Below are 17800 nucleotides of genomic sequence, written 5' to 3' on the forward strand. Positions count from 1 at the left end.
TAATACTGAGCTAGGCAAACCAATGGTCTAACTCAGTATAAGTGAGAGCCAGCGTGGTGTAGTGGTGAGAGTGTTGGACTGGGAGTCGGGAGATACGGGTTCTAGTCCCCACTTGGCCACGGACTCACTGGGTGACTTTGGGCCACTCACAGACTCTCAGCCCAATCCACCTCACAGGGCTGTTGTTGTGAGGATAAAATGGAGAGGAGGATTGTGTACATCGCCTTGGGTTCCTTAAGGAGGAATAAAGGTGGAATATAAATGTAATAAATAAATAAGGCAGCTTCCAATTTTCATATGTGTGCAGCTACTGCGTGTACCTGGCAGTGAGAGCTGCTGCTGCAGTAGTACCATTAATATACATTGTTGTGCCAGCATAATATCTGGATTCACTGGTGCTGCCAGAGTAGCTTTTAGATCTGTGGGGGAGGCCCATCTCTTCCCAGCATTTGTGGAAGTGCATCAGATGGTAACACCAGACAGTGCCTTCTCTGTGGTGGTGGCCCGACTTTGGAATGCCCTTCCCCAAGAGCTACACGTGGAGTCAACTTTACTGACATTTTGGTGCTGGGCTAAGAGCCATCTGTTTACCTGGGCATTTAAGAGTATTTACTTGCCACTCTAATAAATCTTGCTGCTTTGGTTTTATTATATGTTTATTCATAGTGTTGTTGTTTTAATGTTGTTGTTACCTGCTCTGGGATTTTATGAAGCGCAGGATATAAATGGAAATAAATAAGTAAATGAATAGTGACATAAGGTGTACCGTCACACTAGTGTATTGTGCCTTGGATCAATCCATACATTTCTTTGTCTGTACAATGTATGAAAGTGTTAGTGAGTGCTGTAATTAATGTCCAGGAGGCAAGAAATCCCTCTGAATTATACCACGGAAGAGTTGTACCACTGAAGTGCCTTGGTGTTCATCTCAACGCAGATGTGTGTTAAAAGAGAGACAGAGAGAGAGAGAGAGAGAGAGAGGGAAACGTTTATTCTTCTAAGGCACAATCCTATGCATGTTTAGACAGAAAAAAGTCTTACATAGCTGGCTGGGGCATGCTGGGAATTGTAGGACTTTTTTCTGTCTAAACATGCATAGGATTTCATCCTAAGAAACTCATATGGAGGTGATGTGATGCATGTGACATGTCCCTCCAAACTACAATAAATAGCCAGCAATCACACATCCAGTGCATAAGTGTTTTTTTTTTAATGTATAAACAAGCAGTTTTTAAAACGTGAAACTTTTCAACATAACATGCCAGCTTCAGTCACTTTTATTCTTCAGCTTTCATTCTTCTGCTTGTCTTTGCAGGAGACAAAGGGCTCCCGGGGGAAACAAGTCGCAACAGCACACGGAACACCAGCAAGGCACTGCCAAACACAACAGGGAACATCAGAAACCCTCCCAGAGCGGCCAAGTCCCACACCCCTCAGGGCGGCCTGGCCACCACGGCTACAGCCAAAACCGGCGGTGGCACCATAACCAGAAACACTCACCCAATGACAAAGAGATGCACAGAAATGCCAAAGAGACTGAGAACCTGAAAATTGAGGACGCCTCTGTCTGCACAGTGCATATTCCCCTCGAGATGCATCGTAGCAGCGACACCACAGAGAGACAGTCCCCACAGTATATTCAGGATCCAGAAAGCAAACGGAAAGACGGCATCTACGATCGGATAAGCGAGAGACCCAAAATTAACTTGCTTCAGTCTTCCAAAGACAGACTACGCAGGAGACTAAAAGAGAAGGTAACTCCTTTTCCCATCCACCCTCTGAGTAAATTGAAACATCGTTAGGTAGGTGTATGCTTTGTGCAGCAACCTTTTCGCAAAGGCGTAAGCTGTATGGTGAAAGGACAGGACAAAAGTCCCTTGCCCCCCAATCTCTGGAACCCTCAACAACATCCTCGCTGCTTCCTGACCTCATGTAGGTGAAACACGGCTAGCACATTTTCAAATTTTATTTTGCAACCATGAGGGCTAGAAGTACTCTTTTGCTCTTTCCAGTTTGGGCAGCGGAGAAGAAGCCAGTGACCAAAAGGTAATGCAGTGCACTGCAACCACTGTGAGACTAAACTGCTCCTGAATGACATAGCAAAGACATTCCTGTACGTTGTGTTCTAAGGCACAATTTGGGACATCCATTTTATGAAATTTTCCCTGTTGAGAGGACCAGGTTTCAATTTGTGTATCATTTTCATTGTGTGGTGTTTTTTCCCCTGAGCTGTATTGCACACAGGTCTGTAATTTTTGCATTTCATTCCACCAGAGGATCAAAATGTTGCCATCACATAGTTCAGACGTTCCTTTTTTTGCTGTGAGCTTCCTGCTGCTGGATTGGCTTTCTTCACCTTTATCCTGTGGGTGTCCGTTTTATGCCTTTTTATATGTTTAGTCTCATGGAACCTGGGGGAGGTTACGCTGTACGCCACTTTTGGTACATTTAGTAGAAGAGTGGGAGATAAATAAAAGTTGTTGTTGTTGTTGTTGTTGTTATTACCACAGATCATTGGAAAAGAAGAGGATATTGGGGAGATTGCCTTTTGCCCTCTGACTTCTCTTTTCTCTTAGGAAGGCTGTTGCCACTAGGTGTTACTACTATTTGTAGTTTGTTTTCTGCCTCAGCAGGGCCAATGCAGTTTTTTGTAATGCCGTGTTCTTCCACTAGGTGTCAATCTATGCTGTTTGTTGCTTTTGCCTATAAGGACTAGCGCTACAATTTTTGACCCCAAACACAATATATCTCATCCATGTTCATATCTAGGGAGGATGCATGCTTAAAAACAATACCACAGGCCTCTGCTCAGAAATCTTGGTAAACCAACTATAGGAAGATAGTCACATATATTTCTTGTGCCACCTTACCTTAAGACTTTAACTGCCAGGTGAGTAGTGTTAGGAGTGCAATTTTGTCTCTGGAGTTCAAGGAGAACCATTTAAGTGGATTGTGACCATTTACCACAGCAAAGAGTCCTTTAGTCTCTTGCTTTCCAGCCACATGGAATGCATAGGGCATGTGACAGGCAGAAACTCTACAGGGATGGCAATCCACAGCATGTCAGTGTGCTCTTGGGGTAATGGCACTCTTCGAGTTCTGTGTGTCATGTGGCTGTTAAAAGCACAGGGGCTCCAACCAGAAAAAAAGAAAAGAAAAAATGGCCCTTTTGGCTTCAGGTTTTTGGACTCTGGGCCTCTCCTGGGCCCAGAGTCCAGACTGGGCCTGTCTTTGGTTGCTATGGTTTCCTTAAGGTCCTTTCCCTAAAGGCATCTGACTCAGTTCCGTCTCTGAAGCTAAGCAATTCTGAGCCTGACCATCACCTGGATGGGAGAACCCCTGTGATCTGTGTACACTGGTGTGCACTCCCTGGCAGAAGAACGGGTGCAAATGTAGTGTAACAAAGAAGTGGGACCTGCAATGAAGCCTTGCAGCATAGAGGCGCCTGTTCACTGATGCAATTAATCAGCCATGCCCTCCTCCACAATCTTCATTCCATTCCCCTTCCCACCTGGTTTTCTAGGGGTCCCCCTGCCCAATATTTATTTATTTATTTATTTATTTATTTATTGCATTTATACCCCGCCTTTTTTCCTCTTGCAAGGAACCCAAGGTGGCTTACATTATCCTCCTCCTCTCCATTTTATCCTCACAACAACAACCCTGTGAGGTGGGTTGGGCTGAGAGTCTGTGACTGGCCCAAAGTCACCCAGTGAGCTTCCATGGCCGAGTGGGGACTAGAACCCGGATCTCCCGGCTCCTAGTCCAGCACTCTTGCCACTACACCACACTGGCCCAAATCAATATTCCATGGCCCAGGCTGGTAGCCAGCTTAAAAGTTCAGGGGGCGAATGCCAAAAAGTGGGGAGGGGGGCAGTTAATCTGTTTTGCTGGCCTTTTAAAGACAAAATTGTAAACCATTTTTTATTATTTGCTTGTAAAATAAAAATCGGGGGGACCTCCCCCACACACACAGGCCTGCCATGGCCACGGAGCAAACTCAGTCCTCATTTGTCTATTTAGGGTCTTCCCCCTGCCCCCAGTAAGGCCTCCCCCCCCCCAATTTTTATATTTTTGCAAACCTTGAGGTTTCCATGAGCCTGTTGATACCTCTCTCTTGTGCATGGATGATGCTGTTTTGGCTAGATAAGCACCTCCAAACATCAGAAATAGAGGGAAGCATTGGGACCTGCAACTAAACGTTGCAGCGTAGAGTTCAGAAACAGGGAACCAGTTGGACCTGTAACAAAATGTTGTAGTGTGGAGTGCTTCTGTCCAGGGTTCCAGCCAGTCATGTCTACCCCACCCACCCAGTTTTCTGTCCAACCTCCCACCAATACTCACCATTCTGCGCCCACTAAACATGCTCACATTTCAGGTATTTTTGGAGTAGGGAACTGGACCCTCTGGTGCTAATCCTAGCTACATTAAAAACTTGAATTTCTACACTGATTTCTATGGGCAGCTCCCATTCCATCTCTGGGGTACTGTAGTTCGGTGAAAGCAGTGGGGACTCTTGGCTAGAAGTCTTCATTGTGGTACCCAAACTTCCTTGGTTAGGGAGCTATGACAGTCAAACAGGTGGAAGTGTGTAGTGTAGGCATGTCTCCAGGTGCTAGAGAAATGAGTCTGGGGGAGGGAGGGCTAGCTAGAAAAGGATCCCATGTCAGAACAGTCTTTAAAATGTAAGATCTTGTAGCTGCGTGTTTCAGATTTTCACGATATCGATATCGATAAAGGTATAGATATACAGTATATGTTTATAACAGTCTTCCCCAACCTGGTGCCTCCAGATGTTTTGGACTACAATTCCCAGCATACCCCAGCCAGCAATGCTGGAGGGCGCCAGGTTGGGGACGGCTGGTTTATAGGTCTTGTTTTACGCTTCCTTACTGTCATTGCCTGCTGGAAGGTGCTGATCTGTGTCTTCTTTTCTTTTCTTTTCTCCTTTTTCCACATTTCCTTGCATAACAGATGCCTTGTCTTTCCCTTTTCACGGATCAGGACGAAGTGGCTGTGGAGTCTACCAACCCCCAAAGGAACAAAATGGACAAACTAATTGAAATTCTCAACAGCATGCGGAAGAACAGCAGCGGGGTGGACTCCCAGCTCACCAGCTTCATGGAGGAGGCCCAGAACTCCGCCAACTCCGAGGAGATGCTCGGAGAGATAGTCAAAACCATCTACCAGAAGGCCGTGACGGACCGCAGCTTTGCCTCTACGGCCGCCAAGCTCTGTGACAAGATGGCGCTCTTCATGGTGGAAGGCACCAAGTTCCGGAGCCTCCTGCTCAACATGCTGCAGGTAACCAGATAAATCGCACAGCTGCTGCTGGCATGCCGTCACTTCCAGGGAGAGAAGTCCGTAAGTTCTGACCGTGCTTGAGCTGTCTCCCGCGTTCCATTCTCACCCAATTAATTTTAGAAAAATAAAAACATAAATGGGGAGGAGGAGGAGGATGGAGCTGGCCTGGCAGTTGTGTTTGTTTACATGAGCGTTTCATGGTTACGATGGACAGATATAATTTTATAGACACTGTCCATCTCCCGTTCTATTTTAAATGTTTGCTGTAGCAAGTGCTCCGTTTTCCCAAGGCACAGTTCATCTCGGTTTTGGCCCAGAAGGATCTATACCTGTTTGGGGGTTGTTGCTTGGGGGTTTTGAACTGGAGGTCTGCCTCCGTGGACCTCTGGAAAGCAAGGCATAATGGGCAAGCTTTTTGGGTGCGTTTTCGGTTTTGCCTTGAAAACCTGCTGTGACCACAATTTGTATTTGGGTTTGCATAGAATTCACTCAAATGTGTGTCAAGCTGGTGGCATGAGCAGGATAAAGAGGCAGAAGAGAGGTAGGGAAAACCTCACACAGGACCTAGGGAGAGGAGGATCTGTGAAATGGGGAGGGGGGATGCAGAACATTTAGGCGGGTTGAATTGCAGACACTGCTTGAAAACAACCAGCCAGCTGTTTGACTGCAGCTCCCTAGTTTTGCCCGTATCATGTGTACGGTCAGTGGACCTTTTGCACTTGTATTAGGCCATCTGTGCAGTTTCCAGGACAAGGTTTTAAATGCGGCAGATGGAACTAGTATATATATCCATCTATCAGTCTGGCTCTGAATACACAACTCACTTGCTCAGTTTCTGCTGCAGAGGGGGTCAATCACAGTGACATGGCTGGGGTGTGGCAAAGCTTGTGCCCTACCCTCCATGACACACGCACACGTCCCAGTGTCTGGGGCAGAGGTCAGGCTCCCCCCGCCCTTTTCATTCCGATCCTGGATTGCAGCCCATGCACACTGCCCCATAGAATCTCCCACTCACTCCTTGTTCAGGAAGGAGGTCAAGACACATTTTTTAACTGGGCGTTCTACATTGTTTTTATGGTTTTTAACATTGCTTTTATTGTTGTATTGTGTTCTTCAATCTTACTGTTTTATGATTTTACTTTTTTGGTACAATGCCTTGGTGGGTTTCAGAAAGGCAGAACAGACATACCTTAAATAAATAATACGGACACCTTGATCTTTCTGGCTGCGGAGGGAGGGGGTGCAATAGCACGGAAGAGGACGAGTGATTAAGGGAGCAATCCTATGCATGCTTAGACAGAAAGAAGTCCTACATTGCTCAGCATTCCCCAGCCAGCATGGCTGGCTGGGGAATGATGGGCGATGTAGGACTTCTTTCTATCTGAACATGCATAGGATTACACGCTAAGAAACAGGGCAGGGAAGACACGTTTAATCTGCCTAGGGTTGCATACACTTTCCTCGTGGACAGTTCTTCCAAGTGCTTTGAAGCCGAGAGAACTAGTTAAAAAGTTGATTTGGCCAGTAAATGCAGCGGGAGCGCCTCACATCCTTTTATTGCCATTGTTTAAGTCTGGTCTCGCAAGCAGCTGGGGTCGGGGCCTAATTGCTGGGATCGACAGGGGTGGTGTGGCGTGTGGGTGGCCGCACTTACCAAGCCCAGACAGAAGCGGCTTGCGCCCTTGTGGGCTGTTATTGATTGTTATGGGTGGCTGTGCACGTGGGCCTGGCTTTGAAGCGCCAGCAGCAGTAACCTGGGGTTTCTTGTTTGTGAAACGGTAGCTATTGTGCCTGCCGTCACGGGCAGCATCACTGTCAAATTAATTAATGGGTTGTGCAGCACTTGGAGGAAGGTTAGGTGTGCATGGAAATGAACCGAATGTATTAATAAACTGAATTTCAGGAACAAACACATCACTTGGGGCAGGGGTGTGCCGAGGGTAGATCTCCAGATGTTTTGGACTGTCAGCGCCCTGAAGCTCCTGCCAGTATGGCCAACCATCAGGAATGCTGGGAGTTGAAGTCCAAAACATCTGGAGATCTACTTTCTGCCCACCCCAGTCTTAGGGAATCTCAGTGTAGAGATGCAATAGACCTTCAGACCCTGTCTGTGAACTTCTAAAGCAGCCACCCCCAAGCTGGTGCCCTCCAGAGGTTTTAGATTACCACACCCAGTATTGCAGGCCGTTGCCATTCTCGCTGGGGCTGATAGGAGTTGAGGTCCAGTGCTTCTGGAGGCCACCAGGTTGGGGAAGGCTGGTCTAAAGCCATTCGACTAGTTGCTTTTGGAAACCGAAGGCTGGATCGGAGAGACCCTTGCCCAGATCCAGCAAGGCTGCTCTTACATCCTTAAGCTGGTGATGATCTTGCTCCTTCTTCCAAGTAGCCCATTGTGCATTTAGTCTCGCGTACAGCAACGAATCAGCCGCCCTTCTGAATGGCAGGTGGCATCTCGACCTCTGTCCTGTTTCTTGACCACTGCCTGCCACTGCACCCTCCCGACCCCTGTCCGCAGCAAGAAAGGTCGCTGTGTCAAGACCCCGGCAGTGCAGCAGCTGCCTGCCTTCTCTCCCTCCCGGTTCTCTCCGGTACAGCTGGGAAACGGAGTGAGTGTGCGTGCCGCTGCCACGCCACTGTGCTGCAGAACTCTCTTGGCTGAAAAGAACTACAGGCGGCCTTCCGGGCTGCCTCTCCTGGTCTTAAATTGCTGAGCCAGTTGGGGTAGTGCTGTGGCAGTAGCAGTGAACGGGGTGGGACCGTAGGAAGCTGCCTTACACCGAGCCAGACCACTGGTCCGTCTAACCCAGTATTGTCGACACTGACAGGCAGCAGAAACCCGGGGTTTCGGGCAGGGGATTTTCCAGCCCTACCTTGAGACGCTGGGGATTGAACTGGAGAACTTCTGCATGCAAAGCAGGGTGCTGTACCCTCCTATATTCCTCAAATGGGGTGGGGAAATGCGGGGCATGCGGTAGTGGTGTGAGGGATGTGGACTCATGCATTACGCCCCAAAACCCACACTGCAACACAGGATGCTTCTTTACACCAGGTCAGAGGGTGGTCCATCTTGGCAATTACTGTTCCCTCTAACTGGCTGCCTGGCTCTCCAGGGTCCTGCGGCAAGGCCTCTTCCGTCACCTGCTACCTGATGGTGTCATAGCTGCGTCCTTCTTCTTTCTTAGCCTCGGCTTTGTGCGTTGACCAGCGGCCCACGCAGGCCCCTTCCTCTTCCTGACCCACTTGCCTACTTGCTGACCTGGAGCTGTGAAAGCAAAGCTCTCTTGCACACACAGAGACTCGGCACATGGAACTTTGTGCAGCGGCCAGTCTCTGTGGCTCCTGGCAACGTTCCACCCCAGCCCATCTCCCTAGCCCCAGTCCGTTAGCATCAGTCGGGAAGGAGGGCGCTGTGATTTCTGGCGCATCGGACAGGTTCTTGGGTTCGCGCTCGTGTGTGTGTGTCTGTGTGTTCTACTACAACAGATGGCTATAGTAATGTGGCCGAAGAGACACCTGCAGAGCACTGTGGGTAAAACCACACGATTCAGGCTTCGCATCCAGCCTTCCCTTCTGGCGGCTACAGAGAGCGGGGGGCGGATTCTTCCTCTCCCAGCTTGGTGTATATTTGTGTCTCTTTTTGTTGCTGGACTAAGTACACTGGAATCTGTTCTGGTACTGACTGTGCACTCACTTGTTCCCTTCTCTTCCGTGTCTGTGCAGATTCCTTAAGAATAATTAAATCTTGGTTGGGCGCTCAGCCGCTGAGGCCCCTGGGGCCCAATCAACCTTCTTGGGAGTTGATGAAAACACTCGCCCCCAAAGCCGCCTGCCAGTCAGTCCCCTTGCTACTGCTGCCGCTCTTTTCATGTCCCCAAATGCTGGCCCAGGAGCGTGAAAGGCTGGAGACGCTGCCCCACCATCTTCTCAAGGCTGGAGGTGCTGCCCCACCATCTTCTCAAGGCAGCCGTCTGGCAAAAAGTCTTGTTGCCCGAAGCATTAAAGGCCTTCACTGTGGCATGATGCATACAGTGCACCGCTTGCCGCCTCAACCAACTGCAGCTTATTTTATTTATTTATTTGCAACATTTGTATATTGCTCCACATCTAAAACAGATTCCGGAGCAGTGAACATAAGAGATAAAATGATAAAAAGATAAAAAGAATTAAAACACCGTATTAAAACTGTTCTTTTAAAAACAGAATACCAATACAAACCGTGGCTGGTCAATTAAGGAATGCTTCCTGGAAGAGAGCTATTTTCCAGAGGCGCTAGAAACAGTACAGTGTTGGCACCTGCCTGACCTCCAGGGGCAGGGAGTTCCAAAGGGAGGGGGCCACCACACTGAAGGCTCTTCTCCTGGTGGACACCAATCGGGCCATGGGTGCATGTGGAACCACCAGGCTCTGGCCCTCTGATGACCTCAGTGACCAGGCAGGTTGGTAAGAGAGTTGGCGCTCTCTCAGGTATCCTGGTCCCAAGTTGTTTAAAGCTTTGTACACTAGTACCAAAAACCTGGCCTGGAAGTGAATAGGCAGCCAGTGCAGTTCCCTCAGCAAAGGAGTTACATGCTGAAAAAGGACAGCTCCTGACAACAGCTGAGCTGCTGCGTTCTGCACTAGCTGCCTGAAGGGCAGCTCCAGATGGCGCGCAAGAGGTCTTTGCATAGCAGCACAGGTTGCCAAGTGATCTGCCAGGTCAGATGAACTTCGGAAGCTGCCTTATTCGGAAGCTGCTAGTCAGACCGTTGGTCCATCTAGCCCAGTACTGTCAACGCTGACTGGCAGCAGCTCTCTGGGGTTTCTGCCAGGAGCTTTTCCTGTGTGACCTGGAGATGCTGGGAATCGAACCTGGGACCTTCTGCTCACAGCACAGGTACTGTACCGCTTAGCCACGACTCATCCCTGACTAGTCCCATTGGCTGATAAGCTAGTAGGGATAGGATATAGGACCCTCGCGCATTCAGAGTGCCGCGGTGCTTTCAGACCTGCCAGAATGTGGATAGATCCAACCCCTGAGCTGTCTGGGCCAGGCTGGCATCTTGTGAATCCAGCTATGGTGCAGCTTCTAGAAACAACTGCTGCAAGGGGTGCACAGATGCGGCAGGGGACTTGTGTCTGAGTTAAGCCTTTCGCAGTTCTCTGTGTTTCAAAATGATTTTTTTTAAAGATTGTAAGAACAGCATGTGTCAGTTTTATGCAGAGACGAAGTGTGCCACTTCTTTGGCACTAAAGGCCGTGCCAGAAAGGTTTGCTCCCAGTGTTTGTCAGACTTGCCTCTGCAGTCATGAGGACTAGGGACTTAACTGTTTCTTAACAAAAGCTGGGATTCTCAGGTTAATTGTATGACTCATAGGGTAGCCTTGCCCATCTTTGGAACAGCATAATGTGTAGATTGCCAGGCTTCCAGGATGGGGAAGTACGTCTACTTTCTGTGCACGTCTGCTTTCTGACCACGTCTACTTTCTGTGCAACTGCTCCCACTCTGTTGGCACTATAAACATTTCAGTTGTAGCAGGCTCATCTTGGCTCACCGCTACTTCTACTTGAAGGCTTAACCCATAGATTGTGCAAGGCAGACCTCCCTTGGAAGGACTTCTCACGTCTGTGGAGTCAAGAAGTGTTTGCTCTGAGCCCTGGTCAGACTTAGCTTTGCAGCCATGAGGGCTAGCGACTTAACTTTTTCTTAACAAAAGTTGGAATTCTCAGGATACCATACACCAAGTCCCCACTGAAAAGACCTGGAATCAGGCCTTATGTAAGTGTGTGTTCGTATAGAAGCAGGCACTGCCTCAGGCACGCTTCACCATAATATAATTGAATTTTGCACAAAGCAAACTGACAACGAGTGCAGACCGACTGAACACTGGAATGATTGGAGAGCTTTTTTGGAGACAGCTGTTTGGTGGGACAGCTGTTTGGTGGGGGATTCAGGACACATAAAAGGAAGTATTTCTTCACACAGCACATAGTTAAACTATGGAATTCGCTACCACAAGACATAGTGATGGCCACTAATTTGGACAGCTATAAAAGGGGATTGGACAAATTTCTGGAGGAGAAGGCTGTCAATGGCTACTAGTCCAGTTGTTTTCTGGGCCAAATTCAGGGTGCTGGTTTTGACCTTTGAAACCCTATATGGTTCCGGCCCAGCCTATCTCAAGGAGTGCCTCCAGCAACACCAGACAGGCCGCTTGACAAGATCACCCTCGGATGGCCTTCTCTCTTTCCCATCAGCCAGGACTGCTAGGCTAGTGAGGATGAGGGAGAGGACCTTCTCTGTGGTGGCCCCCACTCTGTGGAACTCCCTCCCTAGGGAACTCCGCCATGCCCCCTCTTTAATGAGCTTCCGCCTCGTATTAAAAACATGGTTGTTCAGGCAGGCATTTGGGGTGGGTTAGGGTATTTTTAGAAATAAGATTTCTAAAATAATAAGATTTAAAATAAGTTTTAAAGTAGAATGTTATTGTTTTAAAATTGTATTGCTGGTGACTGGTGACTGGCCAGATGGGCGATTAAGAAATTCAGTAAATAAATGAAATAAAATAGTCCTGATGGCTATATGCCACCTCCAGTATCAGAGGCAGTGTGCCTATGTACACCAGGTGTTGGGGAACATGGGCGGGAGGGTGCTGTTGCACTCGTGTTGTGCTTGTGGTTTCCTGGTCGACAGCTTGTTGGCCGCTGTGTTAACAGAGTGCTGGTCTAGGTCGACCCTTGCTCTGATCCAGCAGGGCTCTTCTTATGTTCTTGGGTGCTCTAACCACTCCCTGCCAGCAAGAGGGCAGCCACCTTCTGCGCCAGTTGTAGCATTACACCTGTGTCCAAACCTATAGGTAACCCATTGCTTAGGGCAGCCTCCCCCAGTGCCCACCAGATGTTTTGGACTTCAACTCCCGTCTGCCCCAGCCAGCATGCCCAGTGGTCAGAGATCATGGGAATGTAGTCCAAAAGTTCTGTAGGGCACCAGGTTGCCTACCGCTGGCTTAAGCTATATTTGTGGGTGCGTACCGTATGCATACCACTGGTCATCTACCTCCAAATGACAGGAAGTGATGACCCCCTGCCTACCCCTGGGTTTGCTGATTTATCAGTGAGGGTCCATGCTTAAACAAGCCAGTGACACCTCCGCCCGCTGAAGGAGGAACTCGGAGCTCCTTCCAGTCCGGCTTCCTTTTCTCCTGAAAGCAGAGTCCTTGTTGCAGATTTCCTTACCTTTATCCATTATGCATTGGAGGTGTAGCTCTGCTTCTGTATGGTCAGCGTCAGTAATGCCGACGCTCCAGGCAAGCCAGAGATGGCAGGGGAGGCAGAGCTCCGCAGCAGGGGGTGTGCAAGGTATCCTGATTCACTGCCCAGCATCTCTGGTTATACAGTATCTCGGTTCTCCATCAGGTCTGGGAAAGACCGCAGCATGAGGTCAGGGGAGACGAGCCTTCCCAATCTGACGCCTTCCAGTTGTTTTGGACCACAATTCTCAGCATTTCTGACCACTGGCCATGCTGGCTGGGGCTTATGGGAGTTGAAGTCCAAAATATCTGGAGAGCACCAAGTTGGGTAAGTCAGTACCGGGGCAGATGGGCCAGTGGTTTGGCCCAATATAAGGCAGCCTCCTATGTTGTTCACAAGTCATGTCCCATGGCCCAGAGGACTTTTCTTTCCCATTCCAGAAATAGGGGGATGTGCTGTGGTTACTTAGGGTAACCACATTAAACCAGCTTCAAATACCGTTATCTCTCCTGGCTTCCAGTAAAAGAACTCTGGGAATAATGGTAGCCCTTTATGGTGGCTGGGTTGGTCTAACACAAAATACTCCGCACTCTCCCAAAACGACACATTCCATGATTCTTTGGAGGGAGCCATGACAGTGAAACTACTTTCTTAGGGGTAGTCAAACTGGGGCTCCTCCAGATGTTTATGACAATAATGCCCATAATCCCTGACCATGGGCCAAGCTGGCTTATGGGAGTTGTCATCCAAAACATCTGGAGGGCAACCTTTTTCAAATATACCGTGTAGATCAGCCTTTCCCAACCGGGTGCCTTCCAGATGTGTGGGACTGCAACTCCTGTCATGCTGGGTGGGAATGATGGGAGTTGCAATCTAACACATCTGGAGGGCACCAGGTGGGGGAAGGTGGGTGTGGGTGTTCTGTTGGGGGTGGGGGTCAGGCACAAAAGTGCACTTTTTATGTCGGTTATTCTAGCCCTAGCATTGAAGACAGGGCTCAGCGTCATGTTCCTCCCATCATGACTGCAGTGGTGTGGCCGTGTGGCATAGTAGGTAGGCAGGAGTGGCCCTGATCCTGCTCAGATGGCAGCGTTGGGCAAGTCACTGTTTCTCCAAGCGAAACCTACTTGGCAGTGTTGTTGTGAAGCTGAAATGAGAGCAGGGTCTCCTCTACTGTGCCCTGGCCTTCAAAATAAGGTGGCAGAGAAATCTTCCTAAGTATGCAACTTAACCAAAGTTTGAGCAGGGGTGTTGAACCGCTTTCAGCCTGAGGACTGAATTCCATTCCAAAGAAGCCCCAGGGCCCGCATTCCATTAGTGGGCAGGGTCAAAGCCGAAAGGGGAGGGACAGAAAGCTAAAGGGGCGGGGTTAAAAATACCTGCATATTTTAACTTAAGGCTCTTCGTGCCAGTGGCCAGGCCTTAGGAGAGGCATTTCGACCACGGAGCATTTGGGGCTCAGGGAGGGGCAGGCGCACAAGCCAGAAAGCCACCAAATGATTGGCGGACAGGGGAAAGCTTTTGCCTTCCTGTCCTGTTTGTGGGATTCTGGGGGACATCCAGCTGGCTGCTGTGCAAGCGGGATACCGAATGGGATATACTTTTGGTCTGATCCTGCATGACACTTCTTAAGTTCTTAAGCAGCCTTCCCCAGCCCGTCTTAATTTTTGTGCACTGCCCAGAGAGCTTCAGCTATGGGGCGGTATAGAAATGTAATAAATGAAATGAAATCACGGGGGAGTTGCAGCTAACACATCTAGAGGACACCAGGTTGGGGAAGGCTGATCTACACAGTATATTTGAAAAAGGGTTGCCTCCCAGATGTTTTGGACTCCTGCAAACCAGCATAGTCAGTAGCCAGGGATTATGGGAGTTGTAATCCAAAACATCTGGAGAAGCACCAGTTTATCTATCCCATAGAAACTAGTTTAACTATCATGGCTTCCTCCCAAGAATCATGAATTTTTTGTAGTTTGGGGAGAGTGCTGAGAATTTCATATTAGACCAGGGGTGGGCAACTTCTGTTGATGCACTCTTCCCCCGTGCATTTTTTTAATGGCGTCCAGAGTTGTTTTCAAGTTAATTTTGGCTTTTTTGTTCTTCTGTGGTATGTACAGAGCACTAAAAGGGTCAAAAAGGGTTCAAAATGGCAGCTTCTTTTTTTTTAATAAAAGTGTTTTTTATTTTGTTTTTACAATTGTGAGGGGTGTGGGGGGCTGCACGTTGACCACCCCTGGGTTACATAAACCCAGCCATTATGGAGTGCTACAATTCCCAGTGTTCTTTTACTGGAAACGCTGGGAATAATGGGAGTTGTCTTCCAAGACATCTGGAGGGCATCAGGTTGGGAGAGGCTGTTCTCAAGTATAATAAATGAAATATCAAAACTGAGCCCCATTTTGGAACCTAACCACTGGATTTAGCACACAAACCATCTAAGCGCATTTCAAGGATGAGAGGGAGGGAGAAAGAGACCTATGATTATGGAAGCTAAGGGATGGTTCCCCTGGGAGTCTTCTACTGGCCATTGTTATAAATACCGGCCCTTGCATTGGCCAGAGAGTGCGTTGCTGTGGGGGCGGGGAGGTTAATTGGCTTGCCTGCAAGCCCTGGGTATGTAACTTAAGTTAAAGTATTCCTCTGTTGAAATCTGCATGCTCTTTATAGCCGAGAGGTGTCTGCTTCTGAAGTATGCATAGCCAAGTGTATTCTTAGAGTGGGCAGCACTGGGATTGTAACAGAACACTTCTCTCCTTAGCAACCATTCCCAACAACACATAAAACAGAAGAATGTGATACCTTTCAGGAAAGCGGGTGGGATGGGAGGAGATGCTCCAAAACAGACAGATCTGTACACGGAGATCAACACTGCCAGGCTGTTGCATAAAGTTGCTCGGGATCAGCATCTAGCATACCAGTCCTCTGCATTTAGAACAGCACTCTCCCAAACCCAGCACCCTCCAGATGTTTTGAACTACCACTCCCATCATCCTCAGCCAGCATGGCTTGGTACGATGGGAGTTGTCATCCAAGACATCCAGATTGGGGAAGGCTGATAGGATCTGGAAGGGATGTTTTCTATTGATGCACTAATATCTGTTCTACTTTCCAGGATTTCACCTCCTCTAAGAGAGGAACTGAGTTTCATCCCATCCCAAGCTTGAATCCTTAGGTGATGCTAGACTGCAACTCCCATCATCCCCTGTCAGCATGGCTAGTGGTCAGGGGTGATGGTCCAACAACACCTGGGTTCCAAGATTGGGAAAGGCTGAACTACGATTTCCTTTCGATCCGCCCATTCCTAGAGATGCCTGATCTGGCCATGGTAACTCATGGTTTAGTTACATCCCATTTGGACTACTGTAACGTGCCTTAGCAAAGTGTTCAGAAATTTCAGCTGGTCCAGAATGCTGCGACCAGACTATTGAATGGAGGCAGTTACAAGGAGCATGTGACTCCCTTATAACAACAGCTTCACTGGCTGCTGGTCTGTTTCTGGGCGCAATTGAAAGTGTTGGAGTGTTGGTTATGACCTATAAAGCCATAACAGGACTTGGGACCATGTTGTCTGAAAGACTGGCTTCTCCCATACGAGCCTGCCCAGGGTTTAGGATCTTCTGAGGAGGCTCTTCCCTGGATCCTTCTGCCATCAGAGGCATGTTTGATGGGGATGCAAGACAGGGACTTTTCAGTGGCTGCTCCCAATCTGTGGAACTTCCTACTGAGGGAGGCTACGTTAGCCCCCTCTCTGCTGGCAGGCAAAGATGTTTTTACTCAGACAGGCCTTTGGCATGTAATCTGTTCTATTGCTGAAGGGGGATTTAATTGCTCAGGTGCTGTTCATTTCTTTTATTGCTGTGTTTTTAATTGTGCTCTTCATTTATTTGATTTTATTATTGTTTTAAGGTGAAATCCCATGCATGTTGAGAGAGAGAGAGAGAGAGAGAGAGAATTCCTACAACTCCTAGCATTCCCCAGCCAGCCATGCCTTAGTGAACTTTTTGTTTTAATCTTGGTTTTATCATCCTTAGCTACCTTGAGCTCCATTTTTGGGTGGAAAAGCAAAATATGAATCAAAGAAATAAACAAAGGAACATACGGTCACTCATCACTGTAAACGGCAGCCCAGTGCTGAGTTATTTGCCTGAGTGATGTGTGCTATAATTTGCCCCGTGTCCTGGCAGCAATTTGCAGAGCGTTTCCCCACCCCTGCTGGCATCAACCAATTATGTGGAGCCAGCGTGGGATAGTGTTTGGCAAGTGTGGGGTGGCGGGGGTGAGATAGATGAAGTCTCATTAAAAAGAAGACTGGCTATGAGCATGTGCAGAGTGCCTTTCTCCTTAACTGCTGAGGAAATGTAACCAGCAGGCACCCACTGAAGGACAGGCAGAGTTGGCACCTCTCAATTAAATGCTGCCTGGAAAACTTCCAGGGAGGGGACATGGTGGGGAGGACACCAGAGTGCTCCAACGAGAGTGGCACCCTTCCTCTCTCCTGTACACTTGGTTCTCCATCTCTCTGTCCTTCCAAGATGGCTCCTAGAAAATCTGACTACGTTTTTATATGTTTGCACTGTTGCTCACTTGCCTTGCTGGATCAGAGTAAAGACCACCTAATCTAAGGATGCATGAGAATTTAGATTTTTGCTCGCAAAACATGCAAGCATGCCCTGTTCAAAGCTCCAAGTGCGAGGATATGTCTGCCAAAAATATTTGTACGTTGTTGAACACGCGGTCGCGTTCGTCCCGTTCCCGATTCCCAGTTTGATTTGCACAAATGTCTTAATTTGCACAATTTTCCCCCATAGACTGAATCAGCCCCACTTTGGCCTATGGAGAAAAGTTGTGCCAATCAGATTTGCACAGAGTTGGGGAGACTTGTACAGCTCTCCCATTCGATTGCTGCTCGATTTGTGCAAGTTTCCCGTTCGCACAGAGTGAGCAGCGATCACAAAGAGGAATGCGGCATGAGATGAGGAGCAAGATGAGGTTCGGAGAAGCCAGGCGGACTGAAACCTCACTCGTTTGCCCATCCCTAACCAAGCAGCTTCTTTTGGGCAGTGACCACCCAGATGCTTCTGGGAGCTCATGAGCGGGACATGAAGAAGAGGGCCTCCCCTCTAGGTGCTTGTCTCTAGCAGCTCATACTCCCAAGAAGGGCTGCAGTGTTTATTTATCGTAATGAGAGGGGAACCAGGGCTGTTCCATTAGCTGAAAGACCTCCCCACGAAGGCTCCCACGCCTCCTCCCTCAACTGTCGCCACTAGCA

The 17800-nt window shown here is 48.6% G+C and overlaps 1 protein-coding gene across 4 annotated transcripts in view; it reads left to right on the plus strand.

Moving 5' to 3' along the window:
- CTIF (cap binding complex dependent translation initiation factor) overlaps positions 1 to 17800 on the plus strand; it is a 228764-nt gene that overhangs the window by 165621 nt on the left and 45343 nt on the right. For 2 of the 4 annotated variants that reach the window (XM_084832016.1, XM_084832018.1), the window contains 2 exons: positions 1316 to 1754; positions 5005 to 5304. In XM_084832016.1, coding sequence (XP_084688142.1) covers positions 1316 to 1754; positions 5005 to 5304 — 739 coding nt within the window. Of the gene's footprint in view, positions 1 to 1315; positions 1755 to 4974; positions 5305 to 17800 lie in introns of all 4 variants that reach the window. The other 2 variants (XM_084832015.1, XM_084832017.1) reach the window with 1 other exon arrangement.

This window comes from Heloderma suspectum, chromosome 2 (assembly GCF_057233095.1).
Source record: "Heloderma suspectum isolate Gila_16-S chromosome 2, 16-S_ref, whole genome shotgun sequence".
Classification (NCBI taxonomy): Eukaryota; Metazoa; Chordata; class Lepidosauria; order Squamata; family Helodermatidae; genus Heloderma; species Heloderma suspectum.